The sequence below is a fragment of the Manis javanica genome, chromosome 7 (genome assembly GCF_040802235.1).
Source record: "Manis javanica isolate MJ-LG chromosome 7, MJ_LKY, whole genome shotgun sequence".
In the NCBI taxonomy this organism is placed as follows: Eukaryota; Metazoa; Chordata; class Mammalia; order Pholidota; family Manidae; genus Manis; species Manis javanica.
Genome location: NC_133162.1, coordinates 8,382,507 through 8,400,146, shown reverse-complemented (window position 1 = coordinate 8,400,146; position 17,640 = coordinate 8,382,507). Strand labels below are relative to the sequence as shown.

The 17,640-nt window shown below is 41.1% G+C and overlaps 1 protein-coding gene across 4 annotated transcripts in view; it reads left to right on the top strand.

The window, feature by feature from the left end:
• The first annotated feature begins 27 nt into the window (after positions 1-27).
• ACADSB (acyl-CoA dehydrogenase short/branched chain) overlaps positions 28-17,640 on the top strand; it is a 34,387-nt gene continuing 16,774 nt past the window's right edge. The window contains exons 1-2 of one of the 4 annotated variants that reach the window (XM_037011182.2): positions 59-183; positions 17,315-17,380. Coding sequence is in view for 2 of the 4 variants with exons in the window: in XM_017649698.3 (XP_017505187.3) it covers positions 289-405 (117 nt within the window). In the remaining 2 variants the exon portion in view is untranslated. Of the gene's footprint in view, positions 184-239; positions 406-13,915; positions 14,037-17,314; positions 17,381-17,640 lie in introns of those variants that run through there. The other 3 variants (XM_017649699.3, XM_017649698.3, XM_017649701.3) reach the window with 3 other exon arrangements.

Genomic DNA, 17,640 nt, shown 5'->3' with positions numbered 1-17,640 from the left:
GGGGGCGGGGCCAAACGGGAGTGAAAGGCGGGGGGGCGGGACGGGGCCCCGACTCCGCCCTCTCCCAGGCTCTGACTAGCGGCCCGGAGACTCGGCGGAGTGGCCCCGCACCATCCACTGCGCCGCCCGCCTGCAGCCGAGATGGAGGGATCCGCGGTTCGGCTGCTGCGCCGCAGCGAGCTGGTGAGTGAGCTGGAGGCGAGTGTCCTCGGTGTCAGGGACGACCTTGGCCCCTGCGGCGGGGTCTTATCCTAACGGGACCTGGGCGCTCGCCCACGTCCCGGGCCGATGCCTCCCTCCCTTCATCCTCCGGGTCGGTCTCAGAATCTCCAAAGCCAGCCGGCCACGACCCCGACTTCCCTCCAGGATTCGGGCTTCTGTGAGGAAGACGTGGAGTGGCAGCTGGTGAGAAGGGGCGGGGGGCTTATCTAGAAGCTTCTTTGGAGGAGCAAGCACCTTGCGTGGAGTCGGAGAGCCACGGCTGCAAGATGTCCTTTGCAGGCCACTGGGCCCTGGGAGCCCCGGGTCTCGGGTTTTTGGAAGCATTTTGCAGAGATGGCACCTCTCCGATGCCACCCTTCCCCAGTAATTACGTTTCACTACTACCAACCCGATCCGCAAAAAGATTGTTAAAATACAGGCACAGGCTTATTATGAACGGGGTGTGCTTCCTGTCGTCCCTCCTGTGGCCCTGCTCCAAGTTAGGAAGGGAGCTCGGAGTTGGTCGGACATACCCACCAGAAAGAGAACTCCCTCAGCACCTGTCTTATGGCTGGGTGGGCCCTAGGGCCTTCTGCGAGTGAGCTCGCCGTTGCAAAGAGGGACCCATTCCAGTCCCGCTTCCTGGAACTTGAGCTGAAATCTGCCTCCTAGGAATATTCAACAGTGGAACCTAGTTGTGCTCCCTGGACCGACACAAACTGTTGATTCTAAAACAGCTTTTGTGTTGGGGTTTTCATAACATTAAACATTCCTACTTTCTTCAGCGCTTCTCCCTATGGCGTGCTTCCCAGGATCCTCAGGCATTTGGATACTCTGTCAGTGTACCTCATCCTTCAACGTTCCCACTGCTGGCTTTTTTTCTTTTTATATTCCTTTGTGTTTGCGTTAACTAGTTAAAGGTTCCTCAATTGCTGCTCTAGTCTTATGCCCAGAGGCAGGAATCTTTCCTTCATTAGAGATAATTAGCTGACTGTTTTACAGGCCTAAGGTAAGAAAAGTAGTAAAGTTTTGATAGTGCATTGTCACAAACATGTTTTTATAATTACTGTAAAACCATAATTGTGGTTTAATAGTGTCGCAAAGGAAATTCCCTGGGTTTCACAGTGACTTGTTTTAGAGCCAACATTTACTGACCATGTTCTATGAGACAGGCATGTTCTTGGCGCTATACCTGCCTCATGTCATTTAATTCTCACAACCATCCTGAAAAGTAGTTTAATCTTGGTTGTCAAGGCTGACACCAATTAGTGACTTAATAGCTAGAAAATGGTAGAGCTGGTATTCAAACTGTGGTCTTATTCTAAACTTAGCCTTCATGCACTACTGCTTCCCCTTGCGTAGGGGATATCCGAGACCTATTTTGTTTGAATTTGTTGATTTACCATGGCTTCTCATTCTTTATGGTTTTTAAAGCTTTTTTACATAAGTTAGCTAATGTAATTGAGGAGATGTAGCATAGTAGTTAAGACGTGGGTTCTACAACCTGCTTGCTTGAACCCAGGCTCTGTCACTTCCTAGTAGTGTAGTCTCAGGCAGATTACTTAACCTCATTGGGTCTTAGTTTCCTGATCTGTAAAATGGGGAGAATGATAGTACCTATGCCATGGGAAGATGTGAGGCACTGAAAATAGTGCCCAGTGTAGAGTAAGCTTCCATTAAATGTTATCTCTTATTATTACCATGCATGAGGCATTGGGTGCAATGGCAGATACAAAAAGAACCTAAACGCCTGCCTTTAAGAAGTTTGTCTTTTAGTGGAGAAGTTAGAACTATATCCAGCCAACCTCATATCATTTAGATGTGGTACAAATCCTAAAGGGTCCACAGTGTGCCTGTGGATTCAGAGGAAGAAATGATGAATAGTATCATTAGGGGAAAGACAGGCTTTTTGGAAGCTGGGTCTAGATTTTAGCAGGGAAAAGAAGTCAGGAGAACACTGCAACCAGAGGGGCCTGGGACTTAAGGGATTCTGGAACTTACCCTTTGGGTTGTGGAAGGGTTTGAGCCTTGGAGATACATAATCAGAGCAATGATTTAATTAGATTGCTGTCATAGCAAGTGGCATGGAAGGTAGACTTGTAAAGTGTACCTAATTTTGGTCCCTATTCAAAGATAAAGAGCCAGAATTTAGGGAGATTTTACTCTAGCCCAGTGACGGCATTTTATATCCACTACCCTATATAATGGTCCCGTGAACTCTGTTTCACAGGCGAGGAACTAGAGGCAGTATGCAGTGTCCTCATGTCTCACAACAGGCATGTTGCAGTGCAGCACTCAGCCCATGCCTGTCCACCCTGAAGATGTCTTCTGTTCTTATAGATGAATTAGAACTAACCTGTACATTTTGTTGAAATTCTGAGGCGCTGTTTGCCAAAGGTTTTTACAAGAAAAATGGCAAGTGGCTTGCAAAAGGAACCCAAAATCTCAGATGCCACTTGGACCATTTCAGAGGTTCACTTATGGTATAACAAGGCCCTCAGCTAGGATGATGGCACAGATGGTTAGGAAAGAAGACATAGTAATTAAGGGAGACTTGAGACGATTTGTTAATAACCTTGAAATGGAGGAATTAGAACTCCACATTTTCTAAATGGAGTGGGCAAGATTGGGTGATCGGAAGAAAAAGTTGTTTAGGGGGAACAGAAGGAAAATGATGCATTCATTTAGAACTTGAGACTTTAAAAGTGTCAGCCTTATCACCGGAAGTGTTTTAGAAACTAAGTGGGAAATGGCTGTGGAAACCAGCAGAAAAATGAGAGCTAGAGATTGAGCCTTTGGAGTACAATACAGACCATGGGGCAGATGCTGAAGATCAAGGCAAAGCAAAAGGACACTTTGGAACGGACATACGTGTGGCCCTCTTATGTAACCAGGCAGGTGACACATGCCGGCCACATTCTCCTACTGCCCTAGGTTGTGGGCTAGGTGGAGCAGAGTCCTGCCAAGGGAGCAAGTTGCCCTTACAACAAAGCATAAAGGAAAGAAGGAGAAGGTGGTATAAGGATTTGCTTATTAATTATGTTTTATCATTCTTGTTCATATTCTTTAGTGCAGTAGTTTAACCAGCATTTATTTCTGTATATCTCAGTAACTCAAGGATTTCCGTTTTCATCTAGATAAACCTTTTAGCAAATCCTGACTAAATCCAGGATACACATTTTAAAACCTGATTAACTATTGCTTAACTCATTTTAGATTTAAAGCTGATAGATTTAAAGCTGATCTTTATCTGCTTTCATATCCATGGGCCAAAACTTCTATGCCAGAATCTCTTGTGCTTGCTTTCTCCATAGACTGTAGCTTCTGTTTGGGTGTTCTCCAAAGCTAATAAACTTGTAGTCTTGTCCTTTCACTAGTCTCAGCCTCCTCATTCCAGTATCTAGTAGTTCCTTAACAATGCCACCACTTTCTAAAATAACGCACTTCCTCAGGAGAGGCCCAAAACCAAGACAGGGCACAGTGCCAGGGCGTCAGCAATAAAGGAAACTTACTTGTCTTCTCTCTAATTTTGGCCAAGTCTGCAAGTTCTCTTTCCCAAACTACCAATATAGAAAAATGAAACCAGACACTATCTCCTCTTATTTCCAAAGAAAGCATGAAAGACGGAATTATTAACAAACTTAGAAAAAATGTTTTAATTGTGCAGTTAACTTGGGTCCAACACTTTATACCGGGTCCTGGGAGTTTCTTTGACTCACTTTCCTTTTCAGGGAAACTAGGTTGCTAGCAGAAAGAACAGTTAAAAGTATAGTCAGAAGGCCTGAGTTCTAGAGTAGCACTCACACCTTCAAATGCCCGCAGGCGCCAGATGGATAGCAGATCAAGAGAAGAAAGCATGTAAACCTAAAGGGTCCTCCCCTGTTACCAGGATAAATTCACAGGCTGCGTCCGTTTGCATTCCACCATCTCCACAAACTGGCCCTGGGTTACTCCCTTGCTGTGCCTTGCACTTCTCAGATCATACAAGCTCTGCTTTTGATGGATTGTTTTCCTTATATGGCACAAATTCTGATTGTACTTTTGCTCTTAGAACTAAGAGTAAAGTTTCTAAGTTTCGTTTTCCTTCTTTTACTCCAATTCTGAATAGAGCATATTTGTCGAATTCTCCTCAATCAGCCCCAGGGTAACAGGCACCCTTATGCATTTGCTAGTGGGAGTGAGAATGGTTTAACCGCTTTGGGGAAACCTACCAGAATTTTTAATTCATTGTTTGCCTTTTGACATAGAATTCCAGCTTCCAGTTTATGCTACAGGCTGATAGTGACATAATGAATGTCAAAGATTATTCATTGCAGCAGGATTTTCTTAATAGAAACTTTTTTTTTTATTTGGAATCCAGCAGATTTTATTTTATAGTTCATTGATTTAATTTTCAAAATGTATTCACTTTCTTTTTTTTTCTTTTTTTTTTTTTTTAGAGGACATCTCTCATATTTATTGATCAAATGGTTGTTAACAACAATAAAATTCTGTATAGGGGGGTCAATGCTCAATGCACAATCATTAATCCATCTCAAGCCTAATTCTCGTCAGTCTCCAATCTTCTGAAGCATAACGAACAAGTTCTTACATGGTGAACAAATTCTTACATAGTGAATAAGTTCTTACATGGTGAACAGTACAAGGGCAGTCATCACAGAAACTTTAGGTTTTGATCATGCATTATGAACTGTAAACAATCAGGTCAAATATGAATATTCATTTGATTTTTATACTTGATTTATATGTGGATCCCACATTTCTCCCTTTATTATTATTATTATTTTTATTTTTAATAAAATGCTGAAGTGGTAGGTAGATGCAAGATAAAGGTAGAAAACATAGTTTAGTGCTGTAAGAGAGCAATTGTAGATGATCAGGTGTGTGCCTGTAGACTATGTGTTAATCCAAGCTAGACAAGGGCATTAAAACATCCACAGATGCAGAAGATTTCTCTCAAAACAGGGGGGGTGAGAGGTTCTAAGCTTCACCACTGTTGATCCCCAATTTCTCACCTGATGGCCCCCCTGTGACTGTGCCTGTCTTAGGTTGTTCCTCCCTTGAGGAATCTTACCCGTCTCTGGCTAACCAGTCATCTTCCGGGGCCATACAGGGAGATGTAAAGTTGGTAAGTGAGAGAGAAGCCATATTGTTTGAAAAAGTTAGCTTTTTACTTTGCAGATTTATGCCCTGTGGCTTCTATGCCCAGCATTTGTCTTGAGGTATCTTTACCACTTGGAGGAATTAAGATACTCGGTAAATTCGATATGAGGCACGAATTCTATTGAAGGGTTGTAATTAGGAAGGAAGAAGAAAGCTATAGAGGTAGCAGATGGAAGAAAACATGGGAAGATTGATTATTTCTTTGACATATCTTCTTGTAGAGTAACTTAAGTATGTATAGGTTTTAAACTACTAATTAAATTGCACACACACATTAACATAATAGGAATACAGTTACATAACCAAAGCAGATCTATAATTACCAGCCATCTCCAGTGAAGCCAAGAAAACCAGTTAGGCACCCTAGGCATTTGTGAAAATTTGTCTATGATATGATGGATATTGTCCAACTGTACTTGAACAGTCTGAGAGAAATCAGACAAATTAAAACAACCCATTCCTGGGAACTGTTCATATCCCATATGTTCTTTTAACTGTAGATAGTCTGTAGTTGTAAGATTTTGGAGCGCTACAACTTGCACTTCTCCTAATTCGTGGTTGAGTTCCAACAGTATAGATCCAGTCAAATTTGTTGTTTTACTGTATGCACAGGCCAGCTTAGATATCTCCTTCTTCATTCCAATGGCAAGTCCAGGAAACAGTGGGATGGATACAGCTACAACTGCAGCATCGCCTGGATCTTTGTTGAGGTTTTTTGATGATCATCTTCTGGTGTGACTCTTCCAGAGAGTGCCGATGTTGGAAGTTCTTCTTCATATCGTATCTTAGTTCATTTTCTGGGTAGCCAAATTAGACTTTGATCTTCTGATCTTCTGTATAAACACAAACAGACCCCCTTTGCCCACACTTTGATATGCCCTTTATACCATTGTGTAGAACTCATTGGAGGTCACCACACAGGAACTGTTTTTGTTTTTTTTTTAAGAAAGGACTATTATCAGAAAAGTGTACCTCCATAGCTGATCATCTGACACCCTTTAAGTGATCAAAACTAAGGATATTTAAAGCATGCATTAATTGTTGATTTACAGTTAGTTTTATCTTATCAGGGAGTAATCCCCCTTCTCTTTCTTTCTTTTTTTCTTTTTTGTTATCTTTAATCTACACTTACATGAAGAATATAATGTTTACTAGGCTCTCCCCTATACCAGGTCCCCCCTATAAACCCCTTTACAGTCGCTGTCTATCAGCATAGCAAAATGTTGTAGAATCACTACTTGTCTTCTCTGTGTTGTACAGCCCTCCCCTTTCTCCCTCCCCCCTCCATGCATGCTAATCTTAATACCCCCTTTCTTCTTACCCCCTTTATTCCTCCCTACCCACCCATCCTCCCCAGTCCCTTTCCCTTTGGTACCTGTTAGTCCATTTTTGGGTTCTGTAATTCCGCTGCTGTTTTGTTCCTTCAGTTTTTCCTTTGTTCTTATACTCCACAGATGAGTGAAATCATTTGGTATTTCTCTTTCTCCGCTTGGCTTATTTCACTGAGCATAATACCCTCCAGCTCCATCCATGTTGCTGCAAATGGTAGGATTTTCCCTCTTCTTATGGCTGAGTAGTATTCCATTGTGTATATGTACCACATCTTCTGTATCCATTTATCTACCGATGGACATTTAGGTTGCTTCCAATTCTTGGCTATTGTAAATAGTGCTGTAATAAACATAGGGGTGCATCTGTCTTTCTCAAACTTTATTGCTGCGTTCTTAGGGTAAATTCCTAGGAGTGGAATTCCTGGGTCAAATGGTAGGTCTGTTTTGAGCATTTTGATGAACCTCCATACTGCTTTCCACAATGGTTGAACTAATTTACATTCCTACCAGCAGTGTAGGAGGGTTCCCCTTTCTCCACAGCCTCGCCAGCATTTGTGGTTGTTTGTCTTTTGGATGGCAGCCATCCTTACTGGTGTGAGGTGATATCTCACTGTAGTTTTAATTTGCATTTCTCTGATAATTACCAATGTGGAGCATCTTTTCATGTATCTGTTGGCCATCTGTGTTTCTTTTTTGGAGAACTGTCTGTTCAGTTCCTCTGCCCATTTTTTAATTGGATTATTTGTTTTTTGTTTGTTGAGGCATGTGAGCTCTTATATATTTTGGACATCAAACCTTTATCAGATCTGTCATTTACAAATATATTCTCCCATACTGTAGGGTTCCTTTTTGTTCTATTGATGGTGTCTTTTGCTGTACAGAAGCTTTTCAGCTTAATATAGTCCCACTTGTTCATTTTTGCTGTTGTTTTCCTTGCCCGGGGAGATATGTTCAAGAAGAGGCCACTCATGTTTATGTCTAAAAGGTTTTTGCCTATGTTGTTTTCTAAGAGTTTTATGGTTTCATGACTTACATTCAGGTCTTTGATCCATTTTGAATTTACTTTTGTGTATGGGGTTAGACAATGGTCCAGTTTCATTCTCCTACATGTAGCTGTCCAGTTTTGCCAGCACCATCTGTTGAAGAGACTGTCATTTCGCCATTGTATGTCCATGGCTCCTTTATCAAATATTAATTGACCATATATATTTGGGTTAATTTCTGGAGTCTCTAATCTGTTCCACTGGTCTGTGGCTCTGTTCTTGTGCCAGTACCAAATTGTCTTGATTACTATGGCTTTGTAGTAGAGCTTGAAGTTGGGGAGTGAGATTCCCTCTACTTTATTCTTCTTTTTCAGGATTGCTTTGGCTATTCGGGGTCTTTGGTGTTTCCATATGAATTTTTGAATTATTTGCTCCAGTTCATTGAAGAATGTTGCTGGTAATTTGAGAGGGATTGCATCAAATCTGTATATTGCTTTGGGCAGGATGGCCATTTTGACGATGTTAATTCTTCCTAGCCATGAGCATGGGATGAGTTTCCATTTGTTAGTGTCCCCGTTAATTTCTCTTAAGAGTGACTTGTAGTTTTCAGAGTATAGGTCTTTCACTTCTTTGGTTAGGTTTATTCCTAGGTATTTTATTCTTTTTGATGCAATTGTGATTGGAATTGTTTTCCTGATTTCTCTTTCTATTGGTTCATTGTTAGTGTATAGGAAAGCTACAGATTTCTGTGTGTTAATTTTGTATCCTGCAACTTTGCTGTATTCCGATATCAGTTCTAGTAGTTTTGGAGTGGAGTCTTTAGGGTTTTTTATGTACAATATCATGTTATCTGCAAATAGTGACAGTTTAACTTCTTCTTTACCAATCTGGATTCCTTGTATTTCTTTGTTTTGTCTGATTGCCATGGCTAGGACCTCTAGTACTATGTTAAATAACAGTGGGGAGACTGGGCATCCCTGTCTAGTTCCCAATCTCAGAGGAAATGCTTTCAGCTTCTCACTGTTCACTATAATGTTGTCTGTGGGTTTATCATATATGGCCTTTATTATGTTGAGGTACTTGCCCTCTATTCCCATTTTGCTGAGAGTTTTTATCATGAATGGATGTTGAATTTTGTCAAATGCTTTTTCAGTATCTATGGAGATGATCATGTGGTTTTTGTCTCTCTTTTTGTTGATGTGGTGGATGATGTTGATGGATTTTAGAATGTTGTACCATCCTTGCATCCCTGGGATGAATCCCACTTGGTCATGGTGTATGATCCTTTTGATATGCTGTTGAATTCTGTTTGCTAATATTTTATTGAGTATTTTTGCATCTACATTCATCAGGGATATTGGTCTGTAATTTTCTTTTTTGGTGGGGTCTTTGCCTGGTTTTGGTATTAGGGTGATGTTGGCTTCATAGAATGAGTTTGGGAGTATTCCCTCCTCTTCTATTTTCTGGAAAACTTTAAGGAGAATGGGTATTATGTCTTCTCTGTGTGTCTGATTAAATTCCAAGGTAAATCCACCTGGCCCTGGGGTTTTGTTCTTGGGTAGTTTTTTGATTACTGTTTCAATTTCTTTGCTCGTAATTGGTTTGTTTAACTTTTGTGTTTCTTCCTTGGTCAGTCTTGGGAGGTTGTATTTTTCTAGGAAGTTGTCCATTTCTTCTAGGTTTTCCAGCTTGTTGGCATATAGGTTTTCATAGTAGTCTTTAATAATTCTTTGTATTTCTGTGGAGTCTGTCGTGATTTTTCCATTCTCATTTCTGATTCTGTTGATTTGTGTTGATTCTCTTTTTCTCTTAACAAGTTTGGCTAGAGGCTTATCTATTTTGTTTATTTTCTCAAAAAATCAGCTCTTGGTTTCGTTGATTTTTGCTATTGTTTTATTCTTCTCAATTTTGTTTGTTTCTTCTCTGATCTTTATTATGTCCCTCCTTCTGCTGACTTTAGGCCTCATTTGTTCTTCTTTTTCCAGTTTCAATAATTGTGATGTTAGACTATTCATTTGGGATTGTTCTTCCTTCTTCAAGTGTGCCTGGATCGCTATATACTTTCCTCTTAAGACTGCTTTCGCTGTGTCCCACAGAAGTTGGGGCTTTGTGTTGTTGTTGTCATTTGTTTCTATATATTTCTTGATCTCTATTTTGATTTGTTCATTGATCCATTGATTATTTAGAAGCATGTTGTTAGTCTCCATGTGTTTGTGAGCCTTTTTGTTTTCTTTGTAGAATTTATTTCTAGTTTTATACCTTTGTGGTCTGAACAGTTGGTTAGTAGAATTTCAATCTTTTTCAATTTACTGAGGCACTTTTTGTGGCCTATTATGTGGTCTATTCTGGAGAATGTTCCATGTGCACTTGAGAAGAATGTATATCCTGTTGCTTTTGGATGTAGAGTTCTATAGATGTCTATTAGGTCCATCTGTTCTAGTGTGTTGTTCAGTGCCTGTGTGTCCTTACTTATTTTGTGCCCGGTGGATCTGTCCTTTGGGGTGAGTGGTGTGTTGAAGTCTCCTAAAATGAATGCATTGCAGTCTATTTCCCTCTTTAGTTCTGGTAGTATTTGTTTCACATATGCTGGTGTTGGGTGCATATATATTTAGAATGGTTATATCCTCTTGTTGGACTGAGCCCTTTATCATTATGTAGTATCCTTCTTTATCTCTTGTTACTTTCTTTGTTTTGAAGTCTATTTTGTCTGATATTAGTACTGCAACCCCTGCTTTATTCTCACTGTTGTTTGCCTGAAATATGTTTTTCCATCCCTTGACTTTTAGTCTGTGCATGTCTCTGGGTTTGAGGTGAGTTTCTTGTAAGCAGCATATAGATGGGTCTTGCTTTTTTATCCATTCTATTACTCTGTGTCTTTTGATTGGTGCATTCAGTCCATTTACGTTTAGGGTGACTATTGAGAGATATGTACTTATTGCCATTGCAGGCTTTAAATTCATGGTTACCAAAGGTTCAAGGTTAGCCTCTTTAGTATCTTACTGCCTAACTTAGCTCGCTTATTGAGCTGTTATATACACTGTCTGGAGATTCTTTTCTTCTCTCCCTTCTTATTCCTCCTCCTCTATTCTTCATATGTTGGGTGTTTTGTTCTGTGCTCTTTTTAGGAGTGCTCCCATCTAGAGCAGTCCCTGTAAGATGCCCTGTAGAGGTGGTTTGTGGGAAGCAGATTCCCTCAGCTTTTGCTTGTCTGGGAATTGTTTAATCCCACCATCATATGTAAATGATAGTCGTGCTGGATACAGTATCCTTGGTTCAAGGCCCTTCTGTTTCATTGTATTAAATATATCATGCCATTCTCTTCTGGCCTGTAGGGTTTCTGTCGAGAAGTCTGATGTTCGCCTGATGGGTTTTCCTTTATAGGTGACCTTTTTCTCTCTAGCTGCCTTTAAAACTCTTTCCTTGTCCTTGATCCTTGCCATTTTAATTATTATGTGTCTTGGTGTTGTCCTCCTTGGATCCTTTCTCTTGGGGGTTCTGTGTATTTTCGTGGTGTTCGATTATTTCCTCCCCCAGTTTGGGGAAGTTTTCAGCAATTATTTCTTCAAAGAGACTTTCTATCCCTTTCCCTCTCTTCTTCTTCTGGTACCCCTATAATACAGATATTGTTCCTTTTGGATTGGTCACATAGTTCTCTTAGTATTATTTCATTCCTGGAGATCCTTTTATCTCTCTCTATGTCAGCTTCTATATGTTCCTGTTCTCTGGTTTCTATTCCTTCAATGGCCTCTTGCATCTTATCCATTCTGCTTATAAATCCTTTCAGGGTTTGTTTCACTTCTGTGATTTCCTTCCTGACATCTGTGATCTCCCTCCGGACTTCATCCCATTGCTCTTGCATTTTTCTCTGCATCTCATCCCATTGCTCTTGTATTTTTCTCTGCATCTCTGTCAGCATGTTTATGATTTTTATTTTGAATTCTTTTTCAGGAAGACTGGTTAGGTCTGTCTCCTTCTCAGGTGTTGTCTCTGTGATCTTTGTCTGCCTGTAGTTTTGCATTTGCATGGTGATTGAGATAGTTTGCAGAGCTGGTACGAGTGACAGCTGGAAGAGCTTTCCTTGTTGGTTTGTGGCCTTCCTCTCCTGGGAGAATAGCGACCTCTAGTGGCTTGTGTTGGGCAGATGCGCACAGACAGGGCTTCTGCTTCCTGCCCGGCTGCTACGGAGTTTATCTCCGCTGTTGCGGTGGGCATGGCCTGGTTCGGGCTTCTGCTCCAAAATGGTGGAGCCCCGTTGGAGGGGGAGCGGCAGGGAGGCTATTTATCTCCGTAAGGGGCCTCTGTGCTCCCTGCTGCCCAGGGGGTTAGAGTGCCCAGAGATCCCCAGATTCCCTGCCTCTGGACTAAGTGTCCTGTCCTGCCCCTTTAATACTTCCAAAACGCACTCTCCAAACCAAAACAACAACAGCAACAACAAAAGAAAAAAAATAAAATTAAATAAATAATTAAAAAAGAAAGAAAAACGCACGATTTTCTTTGTCCTCAGGCGCCGGTCTCAGGCACCCGCTCACCAGTCTTGCTGCCCTGTTTCCCTAGTATTGGGGTCCCTGTCTCTTTAAGACTTCCTAAAAGCACTCGCCAAAAAAAAAAAAAAAAAAGGCCGCTCCCATTTCTTTGTTCTCCGGCGTCTGCCTCAGGCACCCGCTCACCGGTCTTGCTGCCCTATTTCCCTAGTATCCAGGACCCCACTCATGCACTGTGTCTACGCTCTGGTCTGGATGGCTGGGGCTGGGTGTTCAGCAGTCCTGGGCTCCTTCTCCCTCCCTGCTGACTCCTCTCCTCCCACCAGGAGCTGGGGGGAGGGGCGCTCGGGACCTGCCGCACTGGGGTTTGTATCTTACCCCCTTCACAGGCGCTGGGTTCTCGCAGGTGTGGATATGGTCTGGATGTTGTCCTGTGTCCTCTGGTCTCTATTTTAGGAAGAGTTGTCTTATGTTTTCATAGATAAATGTGGTTTTGGGAGGAGATTTCTGCTGCTCTACTCACGCCGCCATCTTGGCTCTGCCCCCTAAATAGAAACTTTGATTTATGAAATATGTACATAGATTCATAGGAAGTTGCATAAATTGTAGAGATCCCCCTATGTACCCTGATCTCCCGATGTTACATCTTAGTAGTACAGTTACCAAAACCAGGAAATTGGTATTGTTTCAGTGTGAAGGAATAAACAGCCCACCAAAGTGGTATGAAAATTACTCTAAACTGAAAACATCTGAACAGTCAGCTGCCAGAAGAAATAAATATGTTTTAAACTTGAAAGGACAGTCTTGAAAATACATCTGTACCTATAAAGAAACTGTCTTTTCTTTTATTAATCTGTCTGTTGTTAATTTCTAGTCACCCCACCATCCAACATTCAAACCTGAGTGGGTAGAGGAAAAGTTTTCTTTCCAAGCAATGTACATACACATGTAGTTCTATGGTATTTTATCACCAGTAGATTTGTGTAGCTTTGTGTATGCTCAAGGTCCAGATTAACACATTGGCACAGATCTCCCTTATTGAAATGTTATCTATAACAACAAAAGGAATTCTGTTACACAATTCTAGCAAGTAGAGAGATGCTCTGTTGAGCTGAAGAAGAGGAAAGATCTTTAAAGGTAGAGTGAAGGAGAAAAGAGCAAATTTTTAGCATAGAATCCATTGTTTTAGGGAAGATTGCCCTCCTAATTGGCACAGATGGAGTCTTTCAGGAAATTTCTTACTGCTGACTAGGAGATTCCATGTTGACTGATAAAGGTTACATGGGGGTGTGTGGGCCTGAGACTGCAGTTAGGTTAGGTATTAAGTCTTGGTTTGCTGACATAGGGCCATTACATGATTGGCTGCATCTTTGGGCCTGTGGTTTTCTTTTTAACAAATCAGTGGGAACATCTTTTATTATAATATTTGGTCTCTTGTCCTCAGTTCCTGAAACTGCTTCAGAGCCTTAAAGGTGAAGTGGGCATGTTGTTATTCATAATGAACCTCTTCAACCACACTTCAGTTTGCGTTAAGGAGGTAACTTGTGGAAAGGATCTAAGGATCGGGCTGGTTGCTAGGGCTCCAACCACGTGATTAGAGAGTTGGAACTTTCTGTCCCACTGTCCAATCTCCAGGAGCGGGGAAAGGCAGGAGGTTGAATCAGTCCCCAATGGCCAGTGCTTTAGTCAATCATGCTTATATAATGAAGCCTCTATAAAAACCCAATGGACAGGGTTTGGAGAGCTTTCAGGTCGGTGAACATGGCAGGGTGCTGGGAGAGGGCGTGCTAGCTCCTTACCCTTTTCCATACCTCGCCCTGTGCATTTCTTCATCAGCTGTTCCTGAGTATGTCCTTTCCTAATAAACCAGTAATCCAGTAAGTAAAATGTTCCTCCGAGTTCTGTGAGCTGCTCTAGCAAATTAAACCAACTCAAAGAGGGGGTACTGGGAACCTCCAGTCTGTAGCCAGTGGGTCTGAAGCACAGGTGACATCCTGGGTTTGTGACAGTTGGGGGCAAGGGGTGGTCTTGTGACACTGAGCCCTGAACTTGTGATCTAATGCTATCTCCAGGGAGGTAGTATCAGAATTGAGTTGAATTGCAGGACACCCAACTGGTGTCGGAGAATTGCTTTGTGGTGTGGGGGGAACCCCACAGGTTGGAATTGGTCCCAGAATCATTACAAGTGAATCACATACCCACACTGAAGGGGATGGGGAGGAAAGAAGTTTCAGAAACCGTGCTTTGGCTGGATACTGCAAGGCTAAAGACAAAAAAACTGGATGCAAGCACTGTGCTCTGATGTGTTTCTCATAGTGATGTGGGTTAGCATTCTGAGACTCTTTTGTATGTGTTCCATCTGGAATGAAATCAAAGTATGAAAAATACACACATTAATGCATACATGCCATAAAGAGAGCTGGGGGCCACATTTGGTGGGAACCAATGAACATAAGGATTTAGGGTAAAGGTCTCTTGTATTACATCTAAACATTTCTTTTGGAAAAGCTCAGCTTCTTTCATGTGTCTGTCTTTGTGTCTTTCAAACATTGTAAACACTTCCAGATTGGAAGCACTTCAAGAATGTTGACCTCCATTAAACTGGAACACAGAGAATATGACTAATATAATGACTAACATAGTGGCTAAATTAGCGAGTTTAGCAAAAGATTTACCAGAATGTTCAGTCAGGTGTTAACCTTTTTTTATGCCATTGGTGAAAGATATTCAACAGTGTAAAGTTCGAAATGTCTTAAAATGCATAAAATAATGTATATTGAATGTAATATATATTGTAATCCTGTAAATTGGATTACAAAGGAAATCAATTATAATTAAAGTTGTAAAAAATGTTTAATTGTGATATAGTAAAACATGCTTTTAAACAAGACTTGGCAGCAATTCAAATACCTACATAATTTTGAAGTAGTGGTGAGTACCAAGAATATCTCAAAATACTTGCACCAACTGTATTTGATATAAAAACATTGTAACTTCTTTGGGTAAGAGACACAGATAATTCCTAATACTACTGTCACTCTTGCCTGTATTCATAATTGAGGGAAATGCTACATTTCAGTTAGACATTAGTGAAATAAAGATAACACTCTTGTCCCCCCTCCAAGTTCATGGGCTTTATTGTTCTGTCCACCAGAGGTTACAGACCCCAAGTTTGATCATTGGTACTTCTAAGTGCAACAAAACTGGTCAGTTGAGTAGGAAATAGATCAGACTGAAGCTCTGAAAAGTGTTTGGCAAGTCATAAATAACCATTATTCCATTGAAGTAGTGATTGCTGCTATTACAAAAAAATGTGATGGTGTGGTACAGTGGGTTATAACTGTGGAAAATCATTTTGATGGACTGGACACCAAAGCTGCAGAGGCTGAAGTCAACACCGAAGGGCAAGGGGCAGTTGAAATTGTCATCAAAATCTTGGGCTATGTGGTTAAAGGCCGGGAAAGGCAATGATTCCTTTATTAAAGACTGTCATATTAAGGGGAATTTTTTTTTTTGCCAAAAAATATACGTAATAGCTTTCAGAGCTTTGGTTAAAAAGGGATCCCATTCCCTTAGCATGTAGCCACTGTATTTTATAACGAGCATCTTCAGTAATGTCACCTTACATTTGTGTACCACTTCATACTTTTTAAAGTACAATTTCCTGTGTTACCTCGTGAGTCTATTGATATGTGGTGAACAGTCATACTCTTTGTCAGAAGCAGTACTTAAACTAAGGGGATCACTTATGTCAGTGGTAAAAAATGGGGCTTCTTAAGTTTCTCAGTGGAAGACTTTCTGTTAAAGATAAACTCAGGTGCAAAGGTGATCATTGACTCAGAGACAATTCCATCTTGGGCCCACTAAAGTAAATAAAAGCTCCTCTGGAAATAAAAACCATAAGCAATGTGTTGGGGTTTTTGAAATGTAATAGGCAACTTTCATGATCATTTTGTGAAGACTGGTTGGCTTGTTCTTTCTTTCGTTTAAATATGCATTGAGGGTCCATCCCATCTGTGGCCCTACTATCAGCCATTGGAGCAAAACTGCGCCTACACTCCCTCCCTTCTCCCAGGCTCTGCCTTCGGGCTCCCTGCTACTCAGCAGCGCCCCTCCCTTCGCGAGCCCCTTGGCCCTTCATGACCTCCCTCATCCCTCCCTACCCTTTTTAAATTCTTCCATCAGGAGGAAAGCAGTATCTTGTGTACCCCCTTCCTTCGTTCTTGGCCAAAGTTCCTGTCCAACTCTGTCTTTTGACGAGAAAAAGATATTCTAGCAGCTTTGCCCTAAACTGTCTCCTAATTTTGAAAACAAAAGAAAATTAACTAGTAAAACAGACACACACATTTTTCTTCTGACTGGCCAATGTTTCTTCTACCCAGGTGAATTCGGAGCAGAATACCTCACTTCTAGGCACATAAGTACCGAGACTGACCAATACATAGGAAAGATTAACAATGGTTTTGAACGTAGTGACCCTTGTTTCTTTTTTTTTCTTTTTGTCCCTGTATATTAAAAACTATTGTGAATTATATTGCATGTCACTACTTTTGTACTTAGTCCTGCAAAGCTTGGCTTTGTTTCCTACCTGTTGCATAAGCTGTGTCTTGGCATCCTGACTAGATCGTAAATTCACAAGCTGGCTAATTTTATTTGCCTTCATACCAGCCACATGCTCTCAGGCAACTGGCAGATGCTTACTCAGTATATTCTCTAAATTCTTGTTGAACAAAACGAAAAAAGTAACTCTTCTTTAAAAAAATTTTTGAGGTATAACTTACATACTATAAAATTCGCTCTTCCTGAGGGTGTGATACAATGATTTTTGGTTAATCTGCAGTCATGCAACCATCACCACAATCCGATTTCAGAACATTTCCATCACTCCACAAGATTACCTGCCCTAATGCAGTCGTTCACTTCTCACCCACCCCAGCCCCACACATGCACTACTCTGCTTTCTGGATGGATTCGCCTTCTCTGGAAATTTCATGTAAATAGTACAAATTTTATGTGATTTTTTTGTAGCTGGCTGCTTTAACTTAGCATGATTTTAGGTTTAAGAAAAGACTAATAACTTGTTTCTCCTATGCTAGAATTCTACAACACAGAAAGGGAGAGCAGGCATTTAAAATTGTATTGTTTCTTTTCTCAGTAAATCCATTGCTGAGGCAAGTTGAAGGTTTTGGGACACAGCAAAAGGGAGACACAATAATGACAAGTAAGGGCAACCTACAGGTTAACTGTGTTACTGCCACCGCGACCACTTGTTAGGACCACCACTAAGCATCTTAGGAGTTGTAGCCGAAATAGTTGTTAATATTTATTGTGCTCTTACTACAACGTAGATGCTATGCTTAAACCCTTTATGTGGATTGTCTCATTAATCCTCACAGAACTCCAAGAGATTGTAAGACTATGGGAGGTTTTAACTGAGAGTTTAGAAATCACTTACCCAAGATCACATAGCCAGTAATTACC